This window comes from Neomonachus schauinslandi, chromosome 6 (assembly GCF_002201575.2).
Source record: "Neomonachus schauinslandi chromosome 6, ASM220157v2, whole genome shotgun sequence".
Classification (NCBI taxonomy): domain Eukaryota; kingdom Metazoa; phylum Chordata; class Mammalia; order Carnivora; family Phocidae; genus Neomonachus; species Neomonachus schauinslandi.
Window position 1 is genome coordinate 29,052,038 of NC_058408.1, and position 25,949 is coordinate 29,077,986.

At 39.3% G+C, this 25,949-nt stretch overlaps 1 protein-coding gene across 2 annotated transcripts; it reads left to right on the top strand.

Annotated features, from left to right (window-relative positions):
• The first annotated feature begins 4,510 nt into the window (after window positions 1-4,510).
• DDX59 (DEAD-box helicase 59) lies at window positions 4,511-25,625 on the top strand. 2 transcript variants are annotated; one of them, XM_021682482.1, is made up of 8 exons: window positions 4,511-4,673; window positions 6,019-6,836; window positions 7,973-8,140; window positions 11,526-11,615; window positions 17,188-17,439; window positions 18,763-18,915; window positions 19,402-19,530; window positions 25,285-25,625. In XM_021682482.1, exons 2-8 carry the CDS (start codon window positions 6,030-6,032, stop codon window positions 25,546-25,548), a joined length of 1,863 nt encoding a protein of 620 aa, XP_021538157.1. In that variant the 5' UTR covers window positions 4,511-4,673; window positions 6,019-6,029; the 3' UTR covers window positions 25,549-25,625. The 2 variants fall into 2 exon arrangements, with proteins under 2 accessions (XP_021538157.1, XP_021538158.1); XM_021682483.1 differs by lacking the exon at window positions 4,511-4,673 and adding an exon at window positions 4,702-4,769.
• The last annotated feature ends 324 nt before the right edge of the window (window positions 25,626-25,949 follow it).

Sequence of the window (25,949 nt, forward strand, 5' to 3'; positions counted from 1 at the left end):
ATATCTATTGATTGTTGATTGATTTAAAGTAGGCTCCACACCCAGCATGGAGCCCAATGCAGAGTTTGAACTCACAGCCCTGAGATCAAGACCTGAGCTGAGATCAAGAGTCAGATGCTTAGCCAACTGAGCCACCCAAAAAACATGTTTCTAAAAGGATACCATTCATAATAATAATATAAAGTAATAAATTCAAGAATGTATCTGACAAAAGAGAGGCAAGTATCTTTGGAGAAAATTAGAAATTTCTATGGAAATAACTAAGGAAACCTAAATAACTAGAGAGATATAGGAAGTTAATATTGTAAGAATGACAATTCTCCCCTCAAGTTGATCTATACAAACTGCACTTCCAATCATAATCACATCAGGACTTTGTGGAAACTGACAAGTTGATTCTAAAATGTATATGGAAGAACAAAAGACCAAGAATAGCCAACACACCCCTGAAAAAAACTTGCTCAAATGGATAGCAAAACTTATGAAGGTAGAGTAATTAAGTAATTAAGACAGAATGGTATTAGCACAGGGATAGACAGCTTGGGAGAGAATAGTGAGTCTGGAAACAGACTTGTATGTCATGGAAACTTGATGTATGAGCAGAGATGGCATTGCGGATCACTGGAGAAAAGATTCTAGTCAATAAATGGTATTTGGAACATTGGCTGCCCATTTGGAAAACAAAGAAATGGATTCCTATTTTATACCAAACAAAAATGAATTCTGTACGGACTAATGATTTAAACGTGAAAGCCACAATTTTTAAAGTTTCCCCCCAAATTCTAGGAAGTATCTTTCTGATTTTTTTTCTAAGCTTTTTTTTCTTTTTTTAAGAGCAGTTTGAAGTTCACAGCAAAATTGAGAGGACACTACAGAGATTTTCCATAAACCCACTTGCCCATTCATGCATATAGCCTTTCCCGTTATCCACATCCCTCACCAGAGTGGTATGCTTGCTACTGCTGATGGATCTCCACTGGTACATCATTTTCACCCAAAGTCCATAGTTATTTAGGGTTCACTCCTGGTATTGTACATTCTATGGATTTGGACAAATGTATAATGACATTTATCCACCATTATAGTATCATACAGAATGCTTTCACTGCCTGAAAGCTCATCTGTGCTTCACATATTTATCCCTACCCCACCCCACCCCAATCTCCTACCCCTGGCAGGGCAAGGATTTTTTAAATGACAAAGTTGCAAACTACAGAAGAAAAGATTGACACATTCAACTATATTAAACTTAAGAACTTTTGTTCAGGGGCGCCTGCGTGGCTCAGTTGTTAAGTGTTTGCCTTCAGCTCAGGTCATGGTTCCAGGGTCCTGGGATCGAGCCCCACATCGGGCTCCCTGCTCGGTGGGAAGCCTGCTTCTCCCTCTCCCACTCCCCCTGCTTGTGTTTCCTCTCTCACTGTGTCTCTCTCTGTCAAATAAGTAAATAAAAATCTTTAATAAAAAAAAAGAACTTTTGTTCATAAAAGGCTCCATAAAGAAAGTGAAAAGATCTTGGACTGGATCCTGGATTGGGAGGAAAATTGTTCTAAAGAACATTATTGGAACAACTGGCCAAATTTCAATATGGACTATGTATTAGATATTAGTATTATATCAATGTTAAACTACCTAAATTTGAAAATGGGTACCTAAAAGAATATATTTGTTTTCAGGGATACATGCTGCAAATTACTCTCAAATAGATAAGCAAAAAATGATGTACATATTATCTATTTTGTACACAAACATAGCAAACTGTGAATTGATGTGAAGGGTACGTATACAGGAGCTCACTGTATTAGTCCTGAAGCTTTTCTGTCAGTTTGATTTTTTTTCCCCAAAATAGAGTAAAAAAAATTTTTATTACTTGAAAAAACACATGCTATAAACAGGGAAAAAATATTTGCAACACGTACAATTGAAAAAAGATTGGTATCGATAAGATATTTCTAAGAAAAACCCTTAGAAGAAGAAGAGAAACAGGAATGGACAATCAGCATATGAAAAAATGCTCAACCTGAGGGTACTGCGATTTATTCTTGGTAGACTAGCAAAAATTAAGAAGCCTGACAAGAACAAGGTTTGGAGAGAATGTGGAGTAACAGGAAAGGGCTGATGGGTGCTGCTGGCATTGACAATGGTACCACCATTTTGCAAACATTACAGCATTATCTTTTATTTTTTTAAAGGTTTTTTAAAGATCTACTGATTTATTTGAGAGAGAGAAAGAGCACCCGTGAGCATGGCAGGGAGGGGCAGAGGGAGAGGGAGAGAGAATCTCAAGCTGACTCTGTGCTGAGCACTGAGCCTGACGTGGGGCTCGATCCCATGACCCCGAGATCACGACTTGAGCCGAAATCGAGAGTCAGACGCTTAACTGACTGAGCCACCCAGGTACCCCCAGCATTATCTTTTAAAGCTGAACACCCCATACTCTCTCACATGGTAGTGCTGCTCCTGAGTTCAAATGAGACTCGGGCACATCCACAGGAGGTGTGCACAGAATGCTCCTAACAGCCTTGTTAGTAATTGCCAGGGACAGATTTGGGTTTTGTGGGGCATGAGATTATGTAATTGGAGAAAAATCAGAACAAGTTACAAATGTGACAAAACCCAGGAGTGTACCATACTATGTTTTAAATTGTTTTACACACTTTTTTTTTTGCTGCATATTTTTTGATCCCCTCTTCATTTGACAATGATTTCTGCAATGTTTATATAGAGAGAATAAAAAGGCAAAGTCTTTCTTTTAGCATGGTTTATTCAGCTTTTTAAAATTATTAACCTTTGGGATGTAAAAAAAAAAAGTCTGGACAGAATCACTGTAGTTCTGTGGGTTTGTGACCTACAAACTCAGGGATTCTGATAAATTTTACTTTGTATGAGTCCCATCAATAAAGAAAAAATGTAAAGCACATTTATAATCATATAATCATGGATACATTCCTAATGGGAGAGAACTTCCATTTGACTAAGTATTGGCCAGACCTCGATCCTCTACTTACAATTTTACAGATCGAATACATTTTTACAGACCAGCTTCTAGCTCCCTACATTTCAGACTATGTTTCTCCCCCAACATGTGTATACTTCTGGCGTTGGATGCTGTAGGACACATTCAGATCCTGATATGATATTTGTCCCTACACCTTCCTACTGTGGGATGGAAAGCAATAGCCTAATACAACAGACTGCAAACCCATAAAATACATTCCACTGAACTCAAATAAATGTATCTGCAACTCAACCCACTTTGGCTCAATCCCCAAATTGCTGCTATCTATCACCACCCAACTTGAGAAGTGTTGAAGGAGGGGAAGCTGGAGTGTAAAGAGAAAGTGGTGCTAATCCACTGTGGTTTAAACATCCTTCTTTTGAAGATTTTACAAAAACATATGACCATGTAAACACATTGACAAGGCTCCTCTTTTAGGGCTATGGAAGGGACCCATGGGACTGAGGGGCTCTGAAGCTCAGATTTCATTGGCTTCATGGTAAATTTGCCTCTAATAAGTAAAAATACTGGAGACAACTCAAGTGTCCACAGGAAAATGGATAAATAACTACATAAAACAGCTTTACCGACACACAATATTATAGCAGTAAAAACAAATGTTCTACTGCTTGCTTACATTTAACTTGGATGAATCAAAGAAACAAATGCTGAATGATAAAAGCGGATCCCACAAGCCTAGATATATATTATTTTTATAATATAATGTAATTTTTTATTAGGATCCCATAGTTGGATACTATGATAAAACTACTAAAAATGGCAGAGAGAGAGAAAAATTCAGGACTGTGGTCGCTTGAGGGAAATTCAATCTGACAGAAGGGATATACGCTTATATTAATAATGTGGTGGGGTCACAGACTTTCACACTATCAGTATGCTTTAAAATTTAACGTATTTGTTCAAAATATTATTTTGCATGCATCAAATATTAGACTGAAAAGATTTTTAAGTAGTTAAAACCGAAAATATTTTCGGCAATCCATAGGGACCAAGAGCCGTGACTTGGGTTATTTTGTTTCTGGTGTTGGGTGGGCTGTGGTAGTATGGAAATATTATCCAGTATATCAAATGCACCGCATTAAACTTACTCTGTTTAATTTCAGAGTTATTCTGCCAGCTAAAAGCAGACTGGGTTTTCAGGCCTCTGGGGCCTCTGCCCCTCCCTTTTACACTCAGACTTCCCACTTTCTAAGTGTACCAGGCTCCCGCGCCACCAGCTTCAGTCTTTCCGGTCGGTCAGACTGTTTTTTCCCAGTCCCGGCCCACTCGATGACGTAAATTCTTCCAAGAGGATCCCCAAACCTGCCCCGCCCTGCAGAACCTGGACGGCTCCAGCCAGGCTCCGAAATTTACCAACTGCCAGGAGCCGGGAAGAGGGCGTGGAAAGGCGCTGAACTTCCCAGGCCCCGCCCCTCCCCCGGTCTTCCCGCCCCCGCCAGCTCCCAGCCAAGCTCCGCCTCCCGCGGTAGCCCCGCCTTCCCCGTTGCGCTAAGGCGCGCCGCGGCCTTTTCCCAAAACCCGGAGAAGTGGATTCTGCGCTCCGCACGGCCCCTCCGAACCGTAGTGTGGCCGAGCGAGTCCAGACTTGTCGGCAGGAAGCTCGGCCCAGCGCCTGGAGGGGGAAGCCGGCCCCGAACGGGAGAGGACGCGGCCTCAGGTTTGCGCCAGTGAGCGGGCCGCGCGCTCAGGCAGCTCGGGCCTCCTTCCCGTCGTGCTCCCTCTCCTTTGGGACGCGGGGCGCTAGGCCGCGGCGGTAGGATACCTCCCCCCACGCCCCGTAGGCAGTTCCCCCTCCCATCCTTGCAGTCGCCGCGTCCCGGGCCTCTCTCCCGAACCGGGTGCCCCGCCCGCCCCGTCTCCTAGCAGCACCGTGACGTGCACGCGCCTCTGGGGGGGGGGGGCCGCGGGGCGGGGGTGAGGGGCATCGCCCGAGGGCAGAGCCCGGGAGCGCTCGACGGGAGGAGTCGGGGACCGCGGGGGACTCGGAGGCTGCGCCGCCCGCCCGGCCGGAGCCGGTTCCGTTTCGCCATTTGAGGACCTTGAGTTCCAAGTTCTTCCTGCTGACATAGAGCCGTCCCTCCCCCAACCTCCTTGACGTTCCCGGAGACTTAGGATAGTAATTCTAGATCTTCAGTTGCATTTTTTTGTTGGAATTTGTCTGGAAAAATTGAATCTGGTAATTTAGCTTAAGAATTTTTTTTTTTTTAGAAAAATGTTTATTGGTATATTTAATAGCCCCCAAATTAGGTTAAAACCTTTCACAATCCAAGGTCATTTTGCAACAACATTTTTGGTGGGAATAGGCATAGCAATGGTAGAGAGCTTGCGCTGTGGAACCCAGAGTATTAGAACCCAGTTCTAATACTTAGTAATGGTGTGAGCTTGGACAAGCCACTTAATCTCTAGCTGGCCAAGGTTCCTCATGTGAAAACTTAGAATACATTATACAGCATAATATATATCTGTATCTGTGCGGGGGTGGTACTACTTTACAAGCTTGTGAAGATAAGGTTCACGTGTGAAGCACTAAGCGCTGTGCTTGGAACAGAGAGAGCAATACATCATAAGTGTTACTTATTACATCAAAATAGCATTTTTCTCTATGCTTTCTGGTTTTGATTTTAAAGATCCCAATTGTGAAGTATCCCTCCTGTTTTCTTTTGTGAAAATGTAATAGAAGGATTTACTCCAGAATTTCTATAATATTCGGTATTTCAAAGTGCAAGTGGTCAGTAAACAGAAGCGGGCTGTATGCACAAGGCTATATTAAGCAGTGTGCAAAGTTTCACCACTTCCATGTATAAGGAAAAGGACTTTTTTTTCACCACAGGAAATTTGTGAATGGAAGGAAAGCTTGCTGTAAGGAGTGTCATGATGCCTTCTTCGATTCCTTTCAGGCAAAGCCCAGGGACACTAGGCTGACTCCAGGATAACCATATGGTACTTTATACGTGAACTTTATTGAGGGTAAAATAAATCTCATTATATAATTTCCTCAACAGAATACTGGAGGATGTTTGTCCCAAGATCTCTAAAAATCAAGAGGAATGCTAATGATGACGGCAAAAGTTGTGCAGCTAAGAAAATTAAACCAGATGCAGAAGACCTGCGGCCAGATGAAGGCAGAAGTGATGCAGCTGATGGGTTAGTTACAAAAGACTCCGAAACATCAGACAGGCACAGCGTGGAACCATGCCCTTTCCCCAGTACAGCTGGCCAGTTGGCTGAGGTTGGTTTGGTTGGACCTGAGCAGGATGCAAAGGATAGCGATCTTTCTGAAGAACCTGTTAAGTCATTTTCCAAAACACAGCGCTGGGCAGAACCTGGGGAACCTGTCTGTGTTGTTTGTGGTCGTTATGGAGAGTACATCTGTGATAAGACAGATGAAGATGTGTGTAGTTTGGAGTGTAAAGCAAAACATCTTCTGCAAGTAAAGGAAAAGGAAGAGAGATTAAAACTCAGCGATCCGCAGAAAGCGGATTCTGGGCCAGAGTCTCCACTTAATGCTTTTTATGTCTATAAAGAGCACCCCTTTATTTTGAACCTTCAGGAAAACCAGATTGAAAATCTTAAACGGCAGCTAGGAATTGTAGTTCAAGGGGTAGATGTCACCAGACCCATTATTGACTTTGAGCACTGTGGTTTCCCTGAGGCCTTGAATCACAATTTGAAGAAATCAGGCTATGAAGTTCCAACCCCCATCCAAATGCAGATGATTCCTGTGGGACTTCTGGGAAGAGACATTCTGGCCAGTGCTGATACTGGCTCAGGAAAAACAGCTGCTTTTCTTCTTCCTGTTATCACCCGAGCTTTATGTGAGGTAAGAGTTCACATGTGTTACTCTCAGAAGCAAGTCAGGTATATACCAAGTTTCATCATTAACTATGTTAAAACTGCAAACTGAAACTATAACTTCAGTCATTAGTGCTCGTGGTGATTTTGCTTCTGACAGTAGTTTGTATGAAAAACATAATTTTAGGGAATTTTTCTTTTATCAGATTGAACCAAAGATCTTTTCATTGAAGGTCTTAAAAATCGCTTTCCTTACAAAGTATTTTCTTTCAACAAATTTTCTATTCAAGAAATAAACTTTTGCTTTGGGGAAAAAAAAATCCAGCTGACTGGATGACCTGCAGTCTTTGGGTCAGTTTAGCCTCCTTGGATTTTGTGTTTTGAAAAAACTGATTTATACCAAAGTTGGAATGTTATTTTAGAGTTCAAAATACACACTTAAATGTGATCCATGATTCATCTTAAAATAATGCTACCTTACTTTGTTAGTTTATAGTGTGCAAAGCACCCCCACACGTAACTAATTTCCCTGACATATTTGCCAAGTACTAGTGAGTTTGTGAGGTCTGAAGTAGGACAGGAAGGGAAATCAGTGCACAATGCAGGGAAAGAGAGGAGAGGTAAAGAAATTTGGAAAACTAAAGAATCGTAAGAAGATAATGTGAGGAAAAAATGAAAGAAAACATCAGATGTTCAAAATATAAGTAAAACTCACTGGATGTCCAAAATAGAGCAATAGGTCAGGAAATAGGACATTTATAGCAGTAAGTTCTTTGGACAAAGAAAGAAGCGAATCTACAGGAGAGCTGAGGGGGAATTATCAAGGGTGGAATACCAAGCTCTAACCAGATCTTCATGGTTTTCTTTTCAGAGGAGCGTGGCTAGAGATTGCAGCGTCCAGTTGACCTTCAGTTTTCCCACCCGGGTTATCATGGGTGCTTCTCCCTGGCCCCAGTTTTGACCGTTCACTCTATATCTGTTATATAAGGAAGGGTTCAATTTACGGTGGTTTTGGGGGAGGAAATCTGCAGTGAGCAGAAGGCAGGAGGGTTCATATCCAGTTGAGCTGATGGGAACACTCCCAGAATCACTTTGAAGATTTAGTCCACATCAGCAGGAATTAATTGCTGGCATTTTTTAGACTTGTTTTTCACATCTTTGCAGAGCAAAACTCCATCTGCACTCATCCTTACACCAACAAGAGAGTTAGCCATTCAGATAGAGAGCCAAGCTAAAGAATTGATGAGTGGTCTGCCACGCATGAAAACTGTTCTTCTGGTAGGGGGCTTACCCTTACCCCCACAGCTTTATCGTTTGCGACAACATGTGAAGGTAAGCACCAATTTGATAAAATGCCTTTGAAAAGTAATATGGGAGCTTGGGTTTTTTGGTGGTGGTGTTTTGTTTTTGCCCTTGAAGAATTCATAAGTGTGATTTTAGGTTAGCCTTTATTTTTGTTTTTGTTTTTGTAGGTTGACCTTTAAATTCTTACCAAGTAACCCTTAATTTTTTTAAGGTTGTTTTATATCGGAAAGGAACACAATTTATTGAATGTCTGTCATATGCCAAATGCTGCTGGATGTTCTCACGTGCATTATCTCATTTAATCATCACATTTGCTCTTGAAGGTGGGTGGGCATATCCCATCTTTTATGGTTGAGAAGTTGAATCTCAGAAAGATGGCATTTATCTAAGGATCCATAGCTAATATACTTTAGAGTGTGATTCCTACAAATGAAGACATTATCCCACGTAACCACAATACAGTTCCAGAATCAGGAAATTAACACTGATACACTGGAATGCTTCAGGAGTTAACATTGCTGTCATTTACTCCTCAGAGCCCATTCATGTTTTACTAATTGTCCCGTCACCTTTTCTTTTTAACAGCACAAGAATGCAGTTCAGAATCACATTTTGCATTTAGTTGTCATGTCTCTTTCATCTCCTTCAGTTTAGAACAGTTCAGCCTTTGCTTTTTTTCATGATCTTGACACTTTTAAGGATTATAAACTGCTTACTTTGAAGAAGGTCCCTCAATTGATTAGATTCAAGTTATGTATCTTTGAAAGGAATATCATGGAAGAGATGCTTTGTTCTTTTCATTGCATCCTTTTAGATGATACACAATTTGTCCTTTTATGGGTGATATTATCTGTAAAGTAACTGTAAAGTTTATTTTTTCCCTTTGTATTTAGTTAAGTATTTTGAGTACTTTCATACAGTAAATTTCTTGTGCTTTACCAGATTTTCAACTTATTCTTTATATATATCAATATGACTCATGGTTACCTATTATATTTAAAGGATTGTAATCCGTTATTACCATTATTTGTTTTGGCTCTCCACTTCCCCAATTTGAGCAGTGTAAACACTGTGAAGTTAGTTTCTGTGGCCTTTTATTATATCCCCATCATTCTCTGAGCGCTTTGTTTTTTTCTATGTGAAGATGTTGTTCATGCTTACATTGTTCTTTCCTTGGCTCTGCCCTGGAATCATGCCTTTCCCCAAGCTGCCCTGACTCCTTCTGGTAGAGGATAGTATTTAGAAACCAAGATCTGGGCTCTTGGTTGGGCTCACTGCTATTGCTCTCTGCTGTTAAATTATCATTGCTTCTAGCACTTCTCAGTGAATAAAGGAGAGAATATTCCATAAGTCTGTATTTCTGCATCTACAGTTATCATAGACTATGGGTTCATGTCGATACTTCCAATTCTAATTCAACACAGCAAGATTCATTTTGGCATTTTCTGTTTCCATATTTGTCACTCTGGCAGTGAGAAACCTGCTACCTGTTATCTTTTGTGTATTTATTTACTTGATCAACCATCTTATATGTAACCATTCGCCCATCCTCATCTCTGTCCCCTGCCCCACAGTGATGCCTTCCTTCCTAAACTCCACCCTGCACACTCTTCACCCCCTTAGACCACAACACCCTGTGCAGGGTCATCTTTCTCCGGAGGCCCCTCATCACCCTGCTGCCTCTCCCATTCCCCATGCCAGGCCATGTCCTTCACAGATACCCTCTGAGAAAAAAGAACTGAAAAATCTGTCTCTTCAACAAGGTGATCTTTCAAAAGCCAGGGCAAAATAGAGACTTTTTCAGATAAACAAAACTGAGAGAGTTTTATTACCAGTGGATTTATCTAACAGAACACTAAACTAAGATATTCTGCGTATAAAGAAGATGATTCTGGAAAAGAAGGTGTGGGATCAAAGAAAGAATGGCGAGCAAAGAAAATCCTAAGCATGTGGGTAAATGTAAACACACATTGACTAAACAAAAAGTAATAATGAACAATCTGTGGGTTTAAAAAAAAATGGAAGTAAAATATTGGCCGACTGTAGCATATAAGTGCAGGAAAGTTGTGATTGGTGTTAAATCGTTTGCCCTTGATTGTTCAAGAAAAAGGTAAATATGTCAGTTTACTTTAGGCTTTATTAAGTTTATATACGTTTATTAAAATTCAAGGGAATTCCCGCACTAAAGGAATGGGGGAGAAAAGTTTATAATTTCCAAACCAGCAGAGGGGGAAACATGGGATAGGAATAGAAGGGATGAACTCAGTTCAAAATAATTAAAACATTTAAATGTTTACGGTATTTCTGAAGAAACTAAGTGGAACTCTAGTTCTGTAGATACAGATCCTTACAACCCTGAAATTTCATCATTCTCCGTGATCTCTCTCACCATTGTGTTGGTGTGTCCTTGAAAAGTGGAATACAATTGAATTTATTAGATCATTTGTAACTGTACTATATTTTACAGCAGGCACTGTCTCATTTAATCCTCACAATAATTATTATCATTTCCATTTTACGAATGTGAGAACAGAGACTCATACCATTATTAAGTGCTAGAGCTAAGATCCCTACTGAAGTTTGACTAAACAGGCCCTACTTTTAACCACTGCTTTAACTAACGTATTATCAAAGCGTTAAGAGCCTTAAGCAACTTTAGAAATCATTGTGGGGGCGCCTGGGTGGCTCAGTTGGTTAAGCGACTGCCTTCGGCTCAGGTCATGATCCTGGAGTCCCGGGATCGAGTCCCGCATCGGGCTCCCTGCTCGGCGGGGGGTCTGCTTCTTCGTCTGACCCTCCCCCCTCTCATGTGTTCTCTCTCTCTCATTCTCTCTCTCAAATAAATAAATAAAATCTTTAAAAAAAAAAAAAAAAAAAAAAAGAAATCATTGTGCCCAATCTTTTAATTTAAAAACAAAACAGCAGGCCCAAAGAGGTTAAGGGATTTGCACTTGTTTGCAGAGCCAAATAGCAGTCAGCCTGCCTGCAAGGCCCTCTGCCTCGTTTCAAGCCTCATCCAAGTCTTTCTACCCCCTCTTCACCCCGTGGAAGCCTCAGTGGCCTGCCAGCTTCAGAAGATTCTTGGATGTTTTCCCTCTGCCCTCTCCTCAGCGGCTCCCACTACTCTGTTAGGTTTTAGCTTATATGTTAGCTAAGACTGGATAGATGCCTCCATTCACTGCATACTATACTGACCTCATGGGCATTTATTTGTTTTATCTGTTCCTTCCTTTGTCTTATAAGATTCACAAGAGCAGAGACTATGTGTGACTTATTCATCATTGAATTCTGAGTACTTAACCCAGTGGCTAGCACATATTAGCCACTCAGTAAGTATAGATAGAAAGAAGGAAGGAAGAAAGGAAGGAATATTATCTAATTTTTTTTTTTTTTCTATTTCTCTGTTCTTCAGGTTATCATAGCAACTCCTGGGCGACTTCTGGATATAATAAAACAGAGCTCTGTAGAACTCCGTGGTATAAAAATTGTAGTAGTAGATGAAGTAAGTAGTGTTGTTTAGAATATTAGTCACATAATTTTATATAATTTATGAGAAGTGTATTACAGTTACATAATCTCACCGTGTGTTCAGGCATTTTCTCCCCCAAAGGAGAAGAATTTAGGAATTTTTCTTTTTTTTTAATTGCAGTAGTCAGTCTTAAGCTGGTTCCTGTGTAGCACTGCAGCTGACCTATAGTCCACCAAAATGAAACCACCTTAATAAATACATGCAGTTGTCTTTTCCTAAGTCACAGAAAACACAAATCCAGCATCTATATTCTCAGTGATAAGTTTTTTAAACATTTGACACTGGCTATAATTTGTCTACAAAAATAAATGTATCCGTGGCAAATAACTATTAAGAGGGAGTTTGGAAGTAGCTAATGATGCTTAGTGGGATGACCTTTTGTATTTTTTTTCTCTGTGGACATAAGTGTCTGTGGTTGTGATTTTCAGTGTGACATAGAGCATATAGGCGTTTTTATAGTTTTGGTTTGCTTAGTAAGATGAAATAAATGTATTATTATCTGATGATACCCCACCATGTGAACAGGCATGAGGACAGAAAGCCATGTGTCCGCCCAGACTGGGCATGGGCCGGTTCTGCCTGCAGTGCGTCGCACGCTCACTCTCACACATGTCCCACCAGCAGTGATCAGAAATGTGGGGTCCAGGGGCTGACCAGTGATGGCAACGTGGCCCGCCTTCTGTGGGCCCCTGGAAGTAGCAGTAGGGTACCAGAGAATGTGGAAAGAACACGTAAGATCTGCAAGACTAGGATTTAGCCTTTACTCCACCCACTGTGGGACGCTGGGCAAGTCATTTAATCTTCCAGAGTTGTGGCAAGGATGAAGTAATGATTGTGAACGTGTCTCATAGACTGAAAGGTCCTATATAAATGTAATGATATTCAGTCCTTTATTATTTTTTTTTCTGTTTTTTTCCTTACATATTTACTTTTTTGTGTGTGAGAGCATTTAAGTTCTACTCCCTTAGCAAATTTCAGTTACACAATACAGTGGTATCAACTATGGTAACCGTGTTATGATTTCAGACCTTATGTATTTAAAACTGAAAGTTTTTACCCTTTAACCCCAGACCTCTTCCTATTTCACCCACTCTCCAGCCCCTGGCAATCATTTTTCTCCTAATTTCTATGAGTTTGACTTTTATTTTCTTATTTTTAACTTTTTTAGATTCTACATATAAATGATACCATACAGTTTTTGTCTTTTTCTGTCTAGCTTACTTCACTGAATATAATGTCTTCCAGGTCCATCCATGTTACTAAAAGTGAAGGAATTTTCCATCTGAATAATATTTATACACCTCATTTTCTTTATCTGTTCATCTGCTGATGGACACTTGGGTTATTTCCATACCTTGGCTATTGTGAACTTTTATTCAGTCCTTTAAAAAATACTGCTAAATCAGCATTTTCCTGGCGTGCCTTTTGTTTCAACTGATTTATTGCATCTGATTATCATCAGACTTACTTCCACCCTGCAAGTACGGGGAGGCTTCCTGTTGTTGATAAGCCCATGTGCTCTGAAGTTCTCGCCATGCTCTGAGCCTGAAAACTGACCCTCATATAGATTTTAAAGTTAAGTTCCATTCCTGCTTGCTTCTCTCCACATTTCCATTCTCGCCAATGAATGAGCTTCCACAGGGCACCTCAGTGCTGTGCTCAGAATACAAAAGGAGTATTCACTCAGCAAACCTGTGCTGAGTGCTTGCTCTCTACAGCCTCCATCCCAGCTCCTCCGCCTTTAAGGAGATGACCTGGTAAACAACATAATTGGTCATGTACTGAAACGTTGGCACAGAAGTGCTCTTTAGGTACAGACTGACCAGCTCTGGGTCAGTTGGGACGGCATCACAAAGAAATTTTAAATATTATTCCGGCCCACAAAGTGCTGAAATCTTACTGGAGAAAAAGACACAAACACTTGAAGTAAAGGCAAGAGCATTATCTATCCTGAAATACAAAAGTGGTGGAAGGTGTAATGCAGGCCAGGGAATGGCAAACTCTGTAAAGGACCAGATAGGAAATATTTTAGGCTTTGGGGGCCACATGGTCTCTGTTGCAACTGCTCAGTACAACCATAGATAGTAGGTAAATGATTGGGTGTGACTGCTTTTCCATGAAGCTCTAGTTACAAAAGCACATGAAGGTCTGTGTTTGTCCCAAGAGCCTTAGTTTGCTGACTCCTGATATAAACTGTTAGTGAACTAATGGGAATACGTATGATACGTTAATTGTTCAGGACAGTTAAGAAGGAGAAATGAGAGAATGTGTGAATTGGCACCGTAAAAAATGGCTTCTCTGATGTCGTGGGATGTGATCTGGTCGTCCACAGATGGAAAAGGATTTAGAAACCTAGACCGTGTATCAGTGTTCCAGGTGAAGAAGCTAACAACATCAGCAGAGCCAGAAAGGCCAAGCACAAGCACAGAGAGACCAGACAGCTTGAAGCATTCTTCCTGAGAAATAATAGGAAGTAAAGTTGGGTAGTTAGGGTGGGGTCAAATTATAGAGGACCTTGAAAGGGAGGTGGAGGATTTTGGATTTGATGTGGGAAACAATGAGGCTTTCTAAATTATTGAGTTTGGGTGTCACATGTGGAAAGTGGTGGTTTAGCAAGGTTATTCTGCTGCTCCATGCAAGAGACATTAAAGAAGAAAGAATCTGTGGGACAGAATGGCAAGCACCCCAGACAAGAAGTGAGCAGGGTCAGGGACAGGGTGGAGGCAGTGGGAGGCATGAGTACATCTGAGAATCACTGTAAATCATTCGTGAATCTTCTAATGACTGAATATGAGAAAAGATGAAGAAGAAGGTGGTTGAGGGGACTCCATAAATTCTGGTTATGCCTTTAATTTTAAGTAAAGGACAAGTGGGTATGGGTTGGGGCTTGACAATAATATGTGAGTTTGGTTTTAGAGATGTCAAATTTCTTGTGAATGGTGGGTGAAGGGGAAATACTGTGTGGATATGAGAAGTGGGCATTAGCGTCCATGAGCCACACTGGTTTCTCGAAGGGACAAAGGCTGGGGCTAAGTGTCTGTTTGTGGAGTTTGAAGATGAGTCTACTGTAAATAGAGAAGTAATGTGAGAGACCAGGAAGGAACTGAGAACAAGTACTATCCCTGAAAAGAGAGGCCACTGTTTCAAGAGGAGGGTGAAGATACAGGAATGGTCAGGCATGGAGACTAAGATAATTCCTTTAAAATTAGAAAACTCTGCTCTGTCACTCTTCTGTGTCTTCCATGTATCTGTCCTTTAGCCTAGAATTCTCTCCCATCCCATCTACCTGCTCTTCCTTCTTTATGTGTCCATGTCTCTGAAACCTTCCATCAGTCCCCCAGATAGACTTCAGGCCTTCTTTTCTCTCTGCTCTTTGACCTGTATGTAGACTGTATCATTTCTCTTCTCTTATATTCTTTGATATATCCCCACAATCAAGCACAGTGTTGGCCCAAGTTTCCCCTAATGGTAAGAATCACCCAGTGTGCTCAGTGAATGTAATGGAAGACCAGACTTCTTACTTGGGTATCCTGATTCAATAGGCCTGAGTTGGCATCCAGGAATATTTAAAAACTCGTTCTGGGTGATTTCTTGTCTTTAGGGGGATTTGGGACACACCGACTAGCGAGCTGCCTGACAGATAGTGCTTTTTCAGTGCTTAGATTTCATGAATGCTTGTTTATTCATCAAATGCATTTTTAGGGCTTTTTACATGCTAGACACTGTCCTTGGTTTTGAGGATACAATGGAAAGTGAGATAAGCCATGACAAATGTCGGTACACAGGTCGTATGACAGAGACAACTGGGGAATTGGGTATCAGAGGAGGGTTCTCTGAGTGACATTTCTGCTGAGACCTGAACGAGAAGGAGCCAGCCACGTAAAGACCCATCTGGAGGAAAGACTGCTTCAGATAGAACAGCCAGTGTGCAGGAGCTAATGTGGGAGCGAACATTGGGATAGTTGGGGACAGAAAGAAGCCTGGTGTGGCAGGGTCGTGGGGCGTGCCATGGAGGAGTGGTAGGTGATGACGTCAGAGAAGTGGATGAGGATGAAAACTGTAGGACTTCAGGCTATGGTTAGCAGTTGGGTTTTAGTCTATGTGTGATGGGAAGTTACTGGAGGGTTTAAGCGGAGGAGTAACAGAGACGTTTTATGTTCTAGAACATTCTGGATGCTTGGGATGGATGGCTTCAGGTGTGGGGGTGACAGGATGAGGAGGAGTCTCACAACTATGAGCTGGAGAGAAGTAGCTGGATTTGGGGCATGTTAGCGTAAACAGATTAGATGCAGGGAAGCTTGGATGAGAAGAGATACTGGGCGAATTTATTTCTTATGGCCACTCTGTTTTCTGAACCAGGGAGAAGGAAGGCCATCTCCTGGGATGAGAGGGGCTTGGTGGGATTACTGAGGAGAAGCAGGGGCTGTTTGCAAGACATACTACTGTGTGCATGTTCACATGCTCTGTGTCTCATGGTAAATTGAAACATTGAGACTTAACCATGCTGTGAGTATGGTCCCAAGTATCTTATGTATTTTATCTCATTAATCCTCATAACAGCCCTATGGGGTAATTATTATTATCATCATTCTCATTTGTAAAAGGAAAAACTGAGGCGTATAGCCATTCATTAGCATGCTTAACTTAAGGTCTAAGGTAGAGCCAGGATCAAATCTAGACCATCATGATTATTAGATTTTTGAAATGTCATAGAATGAATAATATTAAAACTAGTATTCAAACTTCCACGTTAGCAGACACTTAAAAAATACAATGCTTTAGTCTAAATACTCTTATTTTTCAAAATTATAGATACCTGGATTGTATTTAAAAATCAAGATAGCCTATATCTTTCATTATTTTAAAGCAGCATTAACTTAAAATTTTTTCTTCTGTTTGCTTAGTAATACATAAATTGTTTTTGAAAACTAGCAATGCAGAAGTATATACGGAAGTGAAAGCCCTCAACATTAAATTTTTTAAATTTATATAATATTTTATTATAAATATATGTCCATGGTAGAAAAAAAAGCCCCAAACTTTGCAAACTTTGGGTTTGAAAAATTAAATTGCATTCCCTTCCACAGCCTGCAAGCCTTTTCCCCAGAGTTAGCACTATACAAATGGTATCACGTTTACATAGTGTTCTGTACTTTGTGTTTTTCTTCCTAATAGTGACTCATTATCACTTAATAAAGGACTTTCCGCTCATAATTGATGATAACATAAGGTTGTATTATGTGGATGGATCTACCATATTTTATTTACCAAATCCCCGATTGATGGATATTTAGGGTTTATATATTTGTTGCCACTATTAATAATGCCGTAAGAATCTTTGTATATCACTAAAAACATAAAATTATACAATATTTAATTTTATATAAATATATATTTTCCCAATTCTTTATCTTTTCACATTGTGGTATATTCTTCTGTTTAAAAGTTTTTAATTTTTTATGTTCTTAATCATACCTGTTTTTTCCTTGGGTGGCTTAGGGTTTTAATGTCAAATAGGACTAACTTTAAAATGATTTTATTTTAGGCCGATACCATGTTAAAGATGGGCTTTCAACAGCAAGTGCTTGACATTTTGGAAAACGTTCCTAATGATTGTCAGACCGTTTTGGTTTCAGCTACAATTCCAACTAGCATAGAACAACTAGCAAGCCAGCTTCTGCATAATCCTGTGAGAATTATCACTGGGGAAAAGAACCTGCCCTGTTCCAGTGTGCGCCAGATTATTTTGTGGGTGGAAGAACCAGCCAAAAAGAAAAAATTATTTGAAATCTTAAATGTGAGTAGTAAAGCAGGCAACCCTGTTTTGTAGATTGTGTTTGCATCTTTCACAGTTCTTAAGATAATAATTTTTAGATGCAGCTTTTGGAAAATTTAGTATAGATATTTAATAATAAATTGCATTACTTCGGAATCCTGTGGGGATCAAATAAATGCTGTATGGATGCAGGGTTGCTTTTTATTTTCTGTATTATAGAAAGACATTTAAATACCAAGATTATTCCTAAATAATATTTTTTTATTTCAAAAAATTTTAGTAGTTTTATGTATCAGATAAAGACAAGTTCTTTCTTGGCCATTCTGTCCTTGAGAAATAGAATTTTTTAGCAGTAACTTGTTTATTTTTTTTTAAGATTTTATTTGTCAGAAAGAGAGAGAGAGCACAAGCAGGGGGAGCAGTAGGCAGAGGGAGAAACAGGCTCCTCACTGAGCAGGGAGCCCAATGTGGGACTCGATCCCAGGACCCTGGGATCATGACCTGAGCCGAAGGCAGCCGCTTAACCAACTGAGTCACCCAGGCGTCCCAGCAGTAACTTGTTTAAACAGAAATGTATTAAGTGGGTGATAATGTGTAATGCAGTTACTTAAAAATAAAGTATAAAGGGGGTGCCTCGGTGGCTCAGTCAGTTAAGCATTTGACTCAATTTCGGATCAGGTCATGATCTCAGGGTTTTGAGATCGAGCCCCATGTTGGGCTCCTCGCTCAGCATGGAGCCTGCTTAAAGATTCTCTCTCTCCCTCTCTCCCTCCCCCAGCTTGTGTGCATGCACACACTCTCTCTCAAAAAAATTAATTAAAAAATAAAGTATTCAGTTAAATATGGTTTGTATTTACTTATGAACAGTATTTAAAATTTTAAGTTGCATTCAAAATTTTAAAATTATTTTTGCGATATTAATGAAATGATGGAGAAATGTGCAGGGCAGTAGAGTTTTGCACTTCTGTTTGTGCATATTTGAAAGAAAACATTCATTTTAACACTCATTTTTCCTCTATAAACCTATGGATAACTAGCTTATACTAATGTTTTCAGAAAAACTTCTCATTGTAATTTATGTTCTATGAATTATTTTATTTTATTTATTTACTTATTTTTTAAAGATTTTATTTATTTGACAGAGAGAGACACAGCGAGAGAGTGAACACAAGCAGGGGGAGTGGGAGAGGGAGAAGCAGGCCTCCCGTGGAGCAGGGAGCCCGATGTGGGGCTCGATCCCAGGACTCCGGGATCATGACCTGAGCCAGAGGCAGACACTTAACAACTGAGCCACCCAGGCGCCCCTCTATGAATAATTTTAAATACATGTTTTTCATTTTTCAGGATAAGAAACTCTTCAAGCCTCCAGTGTTAGTATTTGTGGACTGCAAGTTGGGAGCAGATCTCTTGAGCGAGGCAGTGCAGAAAATCACAGGTCTAAAAAGCGTATCTATACATTCGGAGAAATCACAAACAGAAAGGAAAAACATATTGAAGGTTTGACACTCAGCATTGTCTTTTCAAGGGACCCCATATTACCAGCTGGTTTTTAAAGCAGACTTTTTTTAATGACTGCAAGAACTTCAGGCGAACAGTGACTGTGAGCTAATTGTTCTCTTGCTCAGGCTTCTGTGTTTTGGGAGCAATAAGCCTGTTCCCTACAGGATTAATCTACTAAATAGATTACTAATTCAGAATCTACCATTTCTGAAATCAGGTCAGTTTAGACTGGGGCAGAGCAGTAATTCACCCTTGGAAAAGTTTGCCAGAGTACATTAATAGGAAAAAATTGATGCAGGGGGTGGGGAGGGGCCGGGAAGAACTTAAACTACACACGTTTCTCAGGTATACTAAGACCTTTACTTACTGAAAAGATACAGCAATGATATTGAAGAATGTTTTGAAAAAAGAAAAGATACCTGAATTGTATAAAACCACGTAAGATAAATTCTGAATAATGAATTGTGTTGCTTTGTGGGGAAGGGATTACTTGAAGGAGACTATGAAGTTGTAGTGAGCACAGGAGTCCTGGGACGAGGCCTAGACTTGATCACTGTCAAGCTCGTTGTCAATTTCGATATGCCGTCAAGTATGGATGAGTATGTGCATCAGGTAAAGAGATTTTATATGTTTCCATTGTGAGTTTTCTTGGGCGAGGCATTGTCAGTAGAATGGTAACTAAAAAGAAAAAGCGTTTTATCACAGACATAAAAAACTCATATCGTTTTGTTTTTAAAGCATGTATGTATAGGGGCGCCTGTCTGGCTCAGTTGGTGGAACATGTGACTCTTGATCTCAGGGTTATGAGTTCAAACCCCCTGTTTGGAGTAGAGATTACTTAAAATCTTTAAAAATATGTGTATATGGATGTAAACTAGATTTTGTTTGAAAGAACTGTATGTATGCCTAAAATGGGTTAAAAAATTATTAGAAAGAATAACCTAAAATGTTACTTTAAAAAAAATTGTAAGTAGTTAGTTTTTGGTTTATTTTTACTTCCTTTATATTTCTTACTCAGTAAGCATATTAAATGGCTTTTTTTTTTTTTTAAAGATTTTATTTATTTATTTGAGAGAGAGAATGAGAGAGAGAGAGAGCACATGAGAGGGGGGAGGGTCAGAGGGAGAAGCAGGCTCCCTGCCGAGCAGAGAGCCCGATGTGGGACTCGATCCCAGGACTCTAGGATCATGACCTGAGCCGAAAGCAGTCGCTTAACCAACTGAGCCACCCAGGCGCCCTTAAATGGCTTTTATAATCAGGGGAAAAAAAGACTTGGTTTTAAGTTAATATATCTGGCCAAAATAAAACTGATCCATTAAAGTATTTTTTTTTTAGGAATCTTGTCTTCATCTCTTCTTCATATCCTTATTTGTTCTAGACTTTCACCTATTAAAGTTTTATTTCTTTATTTTGCTGCCAGAGATAACAGCAGCTCTTCTTTCGAGCAGAAATAGAGCTTTCTCTTAGCATCGCCTTATCTCCCTGACTGCTACCTGTCTTCCTTCTCTGGCATCACTTACAGACTCTTCAAGTAAAGTCTTTCTGTCATGTTCTTAGAATTACCTCTGAAGGCCACATTTACTTGGATCACCCACTGAAATGCTTGAATGCATTGTTGCTTGTATTTTTACTTAGTAATATAGCAGGGCCTCTCTCTCAGTGCCACCCCATTTACCTGTGCATCAGGGAATTGACTATCATACAAGAGTGGGTTGCTCAGATCACTCAAATCAGAAGTTTATTTTCTTTCAAACTTTTAATTTAATGATTTTGGATAGTCATCTTTCCAAAATATTAAGATACTTAAGAAGCTTCTTTGCTTCTTAAATAGAGTAGTCTGATTATAATTATTTAACATTTTCTTGCTATCCCAATGTCAACCCTGTGGCTCTCAGTTATTCACAATGTACCCTGAGCAGTGGCCTCAGGGGGTGTTGAAGGGGGTGTTGAATTCTACTCAGAATGGCCCCATATCCTTCTGCTTTTCTAGTTCTGTATCAGGGTATTGTTTGTTTGCTTGCTTCAGTAATTGAAGTATGAATATACACAATAAGAAATAATATAAATAACAAAAGATATAAAATGAAAAATAAGTATTTGTTTTATGTTATTTTTTGTTTTTTGGGGTTTTTTTTAAGGTTTATGTATCCTAGAGAGAGAGAATGCGTGCACATGTGCGTGCAGGGGGAGGGGCAGAGGGAGAGAGAGAATCTACAGCAGATACCCTGCTGAGCATGGAAACCAACTTGGGGCTCGATCTCATGACCCTGAGATCATGACCCGAGCCGAAATCGAGTCGGATGCCCAACTGACTGAGTCACCCAGGCACCCCAAAATGAAAAATAGGTCTTTGTAAGATAGCCCTCCTATCTTTGAGTGGTTATGACAGTTAATGGCGCAGAAAATATAAATGCCTATTTATGCACAAATACACATGTACATGCGTACCCTGTTTTACTTACTACATAAATGGGACCATATTACACCAACTATCTATGCCTTCCTTTCTTTATTAAATATATATTAGGCATCTTTCCTTATTAGCATACATAATGGGTACCATTTTAAAAATATTAATGTATATGAAATGCTTCCCATATGGCCAGGCACTGTTCTAAACTCTTTAAATGTTTTTACTTGTTTAATTGGGCTTGATCTGTTTTCATTGCTGCATGGTAATCTATTGTATGGATTATCATGATTTATTTAATAAATCCTTTATAATTTGATGGAAATCAAATGTTTCCAATATTTGTTATTAAATAATGCTGCATGGGGCACCTGGGTGGCTCAGTCGGTTAAACATCTGGCTCTTGGTCTCAGCTCAGGTCATGAGTTCAAGCTCCATATTGGGCTCCACACTGGGCATGGAGCCTATTTAGAAAAAAAAATAATAATAATGCTGCACTGAACATCTACCTATATAGTTATGCCTCTCATGCAGTATATTTGTAAGATAAATGTGTAGGAGACCTGATAGGTCAAAGGATATGTGTATTTTACTTTATTCTATTTTATTTATATATATTTTTTTAGGATACATGTATTTTATGTTTTTTAAGATTTATTTATTTATTTATTTTAGATTTTATTTATTTGAGAAAGAGAGAGCACAAGTTGGGGGAGGAGCAGAGGGAGAGGGACAAGCAGAGCAGACTCCCCACTGAGCGCAGAGCCCTACTGGGGGCTCACTCTCACGACCCATGAGATCATGATCTGAGCCAAAACCAAGAGTCAGATGCTCAACTGACTGAGCCACCCAGGCACCGCTAGGATATGTGTATTTTAAATTATAGTAGGTATTCCTATGTGTCTGCTTTTCAAGATTTATTTATTTATTTTAGAGAGAGAGTGCATGCATGAGTGGGGGAAGAGGCAGGAGAGGGAGGGAAGCAGACTCCCCACCAGGCATGGAGCTCGATGATGCGGGACTCAATCTCAACCCTGAGATCATGACCTGAGCCGAAATCAAGAGTCGGACTCTTAACCGACTGAGCCACCCAGGTGCCCCTATGTGTCTGCTTTTAGTTTAGGGGCAGGAAATAATTTTGAATTTGTTAAGTCTTTTAGAGTTTGTAGACTATTGCAGTTACTTTTTAAAAAGCTTATGTCTCAATATGAAATATCTCAATAAATTTTGTCTCAATTGATATAATTAACCACTCGAAAGTATACAGTTCAGTGGTTTTTAGTATATTCATATACTTGTGTTACCATTACTACACTCAATTTTAGAACATTTTTATCATCTCAAAGGAAAACCCCATACCCATGCCATCAGCAATCACTCCCCATTCTTCATCTCTCAAACGTGTGTGTGTGTGTGTGTGTGTGTGTGTGCTGTCCCTTAAGCAACACATAAAGCAAGATTGATCTCTTCTAGAAATTTCATATAAATGGAATCATATGGTATGTAGACTTCTCTGGCTTTTTTCACTGATCACAATGTTTTCAAGTTTCACTCATATGGTAGCATATATCAGTACATTTTGTATTGCTACATAATATTGCATTGTAAGGATATACCACCTTTCTTTGTTCCTTAGTTATTAGAGACTTAGCATGTTTCTACTTTTTGTTTACTGTGAATAATGCTGCTGTGAGCATTCATGTACAAGTTTTTATGTGGACATAGGTCTTTTTTTTTTTTTAATTCCAGTATAGTTAACATACAGTGTTATATTAGTTTCAGGTGTGCAATATAGTGATTCAACAATTCAATACATTACTCAGTGCTCATCATGACAAATGTACTCTTAATTCCCTTCATTTATTTTACCTATCTCCCCCCCGCCCCATAACCGTCAGTTTGTTCTCTATAGTTAAAAGTCTCTTTTTTGGTTTATCTCTTTTTTAATTTGTTCATTTGTTTTGTTTCTTTAATTCCACATATGAGTGGAATCATACGGTGTTTGTCTTTCTCTGACTGACTTATTTCAGTTAGCATTATACTGTCTAGATTCATCTAGTTATTACAAATGGCAAGATTGCATTCTTTTTTATGGCTGAGTAATACTCCATTATATATATATGTATATATATATGTATGTATATACACACACACACACACACCATGTCTTCTTTATCCATTCATCTATGGATGGACACTTCCATAGAAGTGGCATGGCTGCTTCCATAATTTGGCTTTTGTAAATAATGCTGCAATAAACATAGGAGTGCATATATCTTTTCAAATTAGTGTTTTCCTGTTCTTTTGCGTAAATACCCAGTAGTGGAATTACTAGATCATATGGTAATTCTGTTTTTAATTTTTTGAGGAAACTCCATGCTGTTTTCCACAGAGGCTGTACCAGTTTGCATTCCAACTAACAGAGCACAAGGGTTCCTTTGTCTGCACATCTTTGCCAACATTTGTTCGTTTTCATTTCTGTTGGGCATACACCTAGGAATGGAATTGCTGGGTCATACCGTAATTCTGTGCGTAACATTTTGAAGAACTGATAGACTCTTTTCCAATGTGGCTTCACGATTTTACATTCTCAGCAGTGATACACAAGGGCTCCAATTTCTCCAAATCTTTATCAACACTTATTTATCTTTAATTATAGCCATGCTAATGGGTGTGAAGTGTGATATCTCCTTGTGTTTTTTTTAAGATTTTATTTTTATTTATTTTAGAGCGAAAGCACACAGTGGGGAGGTAGAGGGGGAGGGAGAGGGACAAGCCGACTCCGAGCTGGGTGCTGAGCCCGACGTAGGGCTCTATCTCACAACCCTGAGATCATGACCTAAGCTGAAATCAAGAGTCTGACACTTAACCGACCAAGCCACCCAGGCCCCCCTCTCTTTGTGTTTTGATTTGCATTTCCCTAATTACTAATGAACATCATTTCATGTACATACTGGCCATTTGTTTATCTTCTTTGGAGAAATGTCTGTTTAAATTATTTGCCCATTTTTCAGTTGGGTTGTCCTTTTATATTGAGTTGTAAAAGTTATTTATATATTCTTAGAAAACCTTTACCAGAATGACATGATTTGCAAATATTTTCTTCCAGTATGTGAGTGCAGCTGTATTTTATATTAATTTTTAGTCTTATTGGAAAAATTCAGTAACATAATTAAATAAAACAACATTCTTTCCCTTACTTGTTCCCAGTCTCATTCCCTAGAGGGCCATGTTTTGTTTTGGTTTTTTTGCAACATTAAAGATGTCCTGTATGTTGGCAGCAACTATTCATTTAAATACTCTGAATATAGACTTTAAGTTCTACATTTCAACTAAGGAGCAGAAATTGCCCATGACTGTGTATTTACCCTTTTCTGAAGAGTTCCTCCGTATATTTGGAAACAAGTAAATTTTGTTTCTTATCATGTGTTTCCATCACCAATTTGTGTCCATTTAATTTTATCAAAATGAGAAATAACTGTGCAAAAATGAATTTGCTTAAATCTCACATTCCAAAGGCACTGGAGTAATCTAAAGCAGATAGTCCTCTTGCTCTAAAAGCAGTAGCTTTTGAAAAATTTTTACCCTAACCTTCCCACAGTAAGAAACATCTTCATGTCCTTACCACCTTACACACACACACACACACACGTGTACACACACATGATACGTAACTGAAACACAAGTTTCACAAACAGTACTTATTTGTATTATATGTGGTCACTTTGATGGTCACTTTGATATTTTCTGTTTGAGCTATTTCATTAAAAATATGCTGGTGGCAGTCTACTAAATTGATTTCACAAACTACATTGAGATGTACAATTCAAAAACATGCTATGTGAATGAAGGTTAATCTTAGTAAAGCCTCTTTAAATACTAATCTTCATTTTCTTTCAAGAGACATTAAGGTTTTGTATGAACATTTTGAAAATGTCCTTTGCATTTCATTTCAGGTTGGAAGAGTGGGGAGATTAGGCCAACATGGAACAGCAATTACTTTCATCAATAACAATTCAAAAAGACTCTTCTGGGATATTGCAAAAAGAGTGAAACCCACAGGATCCATTCTTCCCCCACAGTTATTAAATTCCCCCTACCTTCATGACCAGAAGAGAAAGGAACAACAGAAAGATAAACAGACACAGAATGACCTGGTTACAGGAGCTAATCTTATGGACATCATTAGAAAACATGATAAAAGTAATTCTCAAAAATGACTTGTGAGGGGCGCCTGGGTAGCTCAGTAGGTTAAGCGGCTGCCTTTGGCTCAGGTCATGATCCCAGGGTCCTGGGATTGAGCCCCACGTCAGGCTCGCTCAGCGGGGAGTCTGCTTCTCCCTCTTCCTCTGCTGCTCCCCCTACTTGTGCTCTCTCTCAAATAAATAAATAAAATCTTAAAAAAAAAATGACTTGTGATACCACTGAACAATTTTTTATTGTGTATTATGAGTGAAATTTCTGTGTAACTATGGTTGAGTAAATGGGACATGTACATGAAACAAAAAAATTTAACAATTAAAATTTTTTTAATTGAATCTCAAATTTATACTGCAGTATTGTATTTATTTCCCTTTTAATTCTCATAAAAAAGTATCAGAAAATGAATTGCTATAATAAA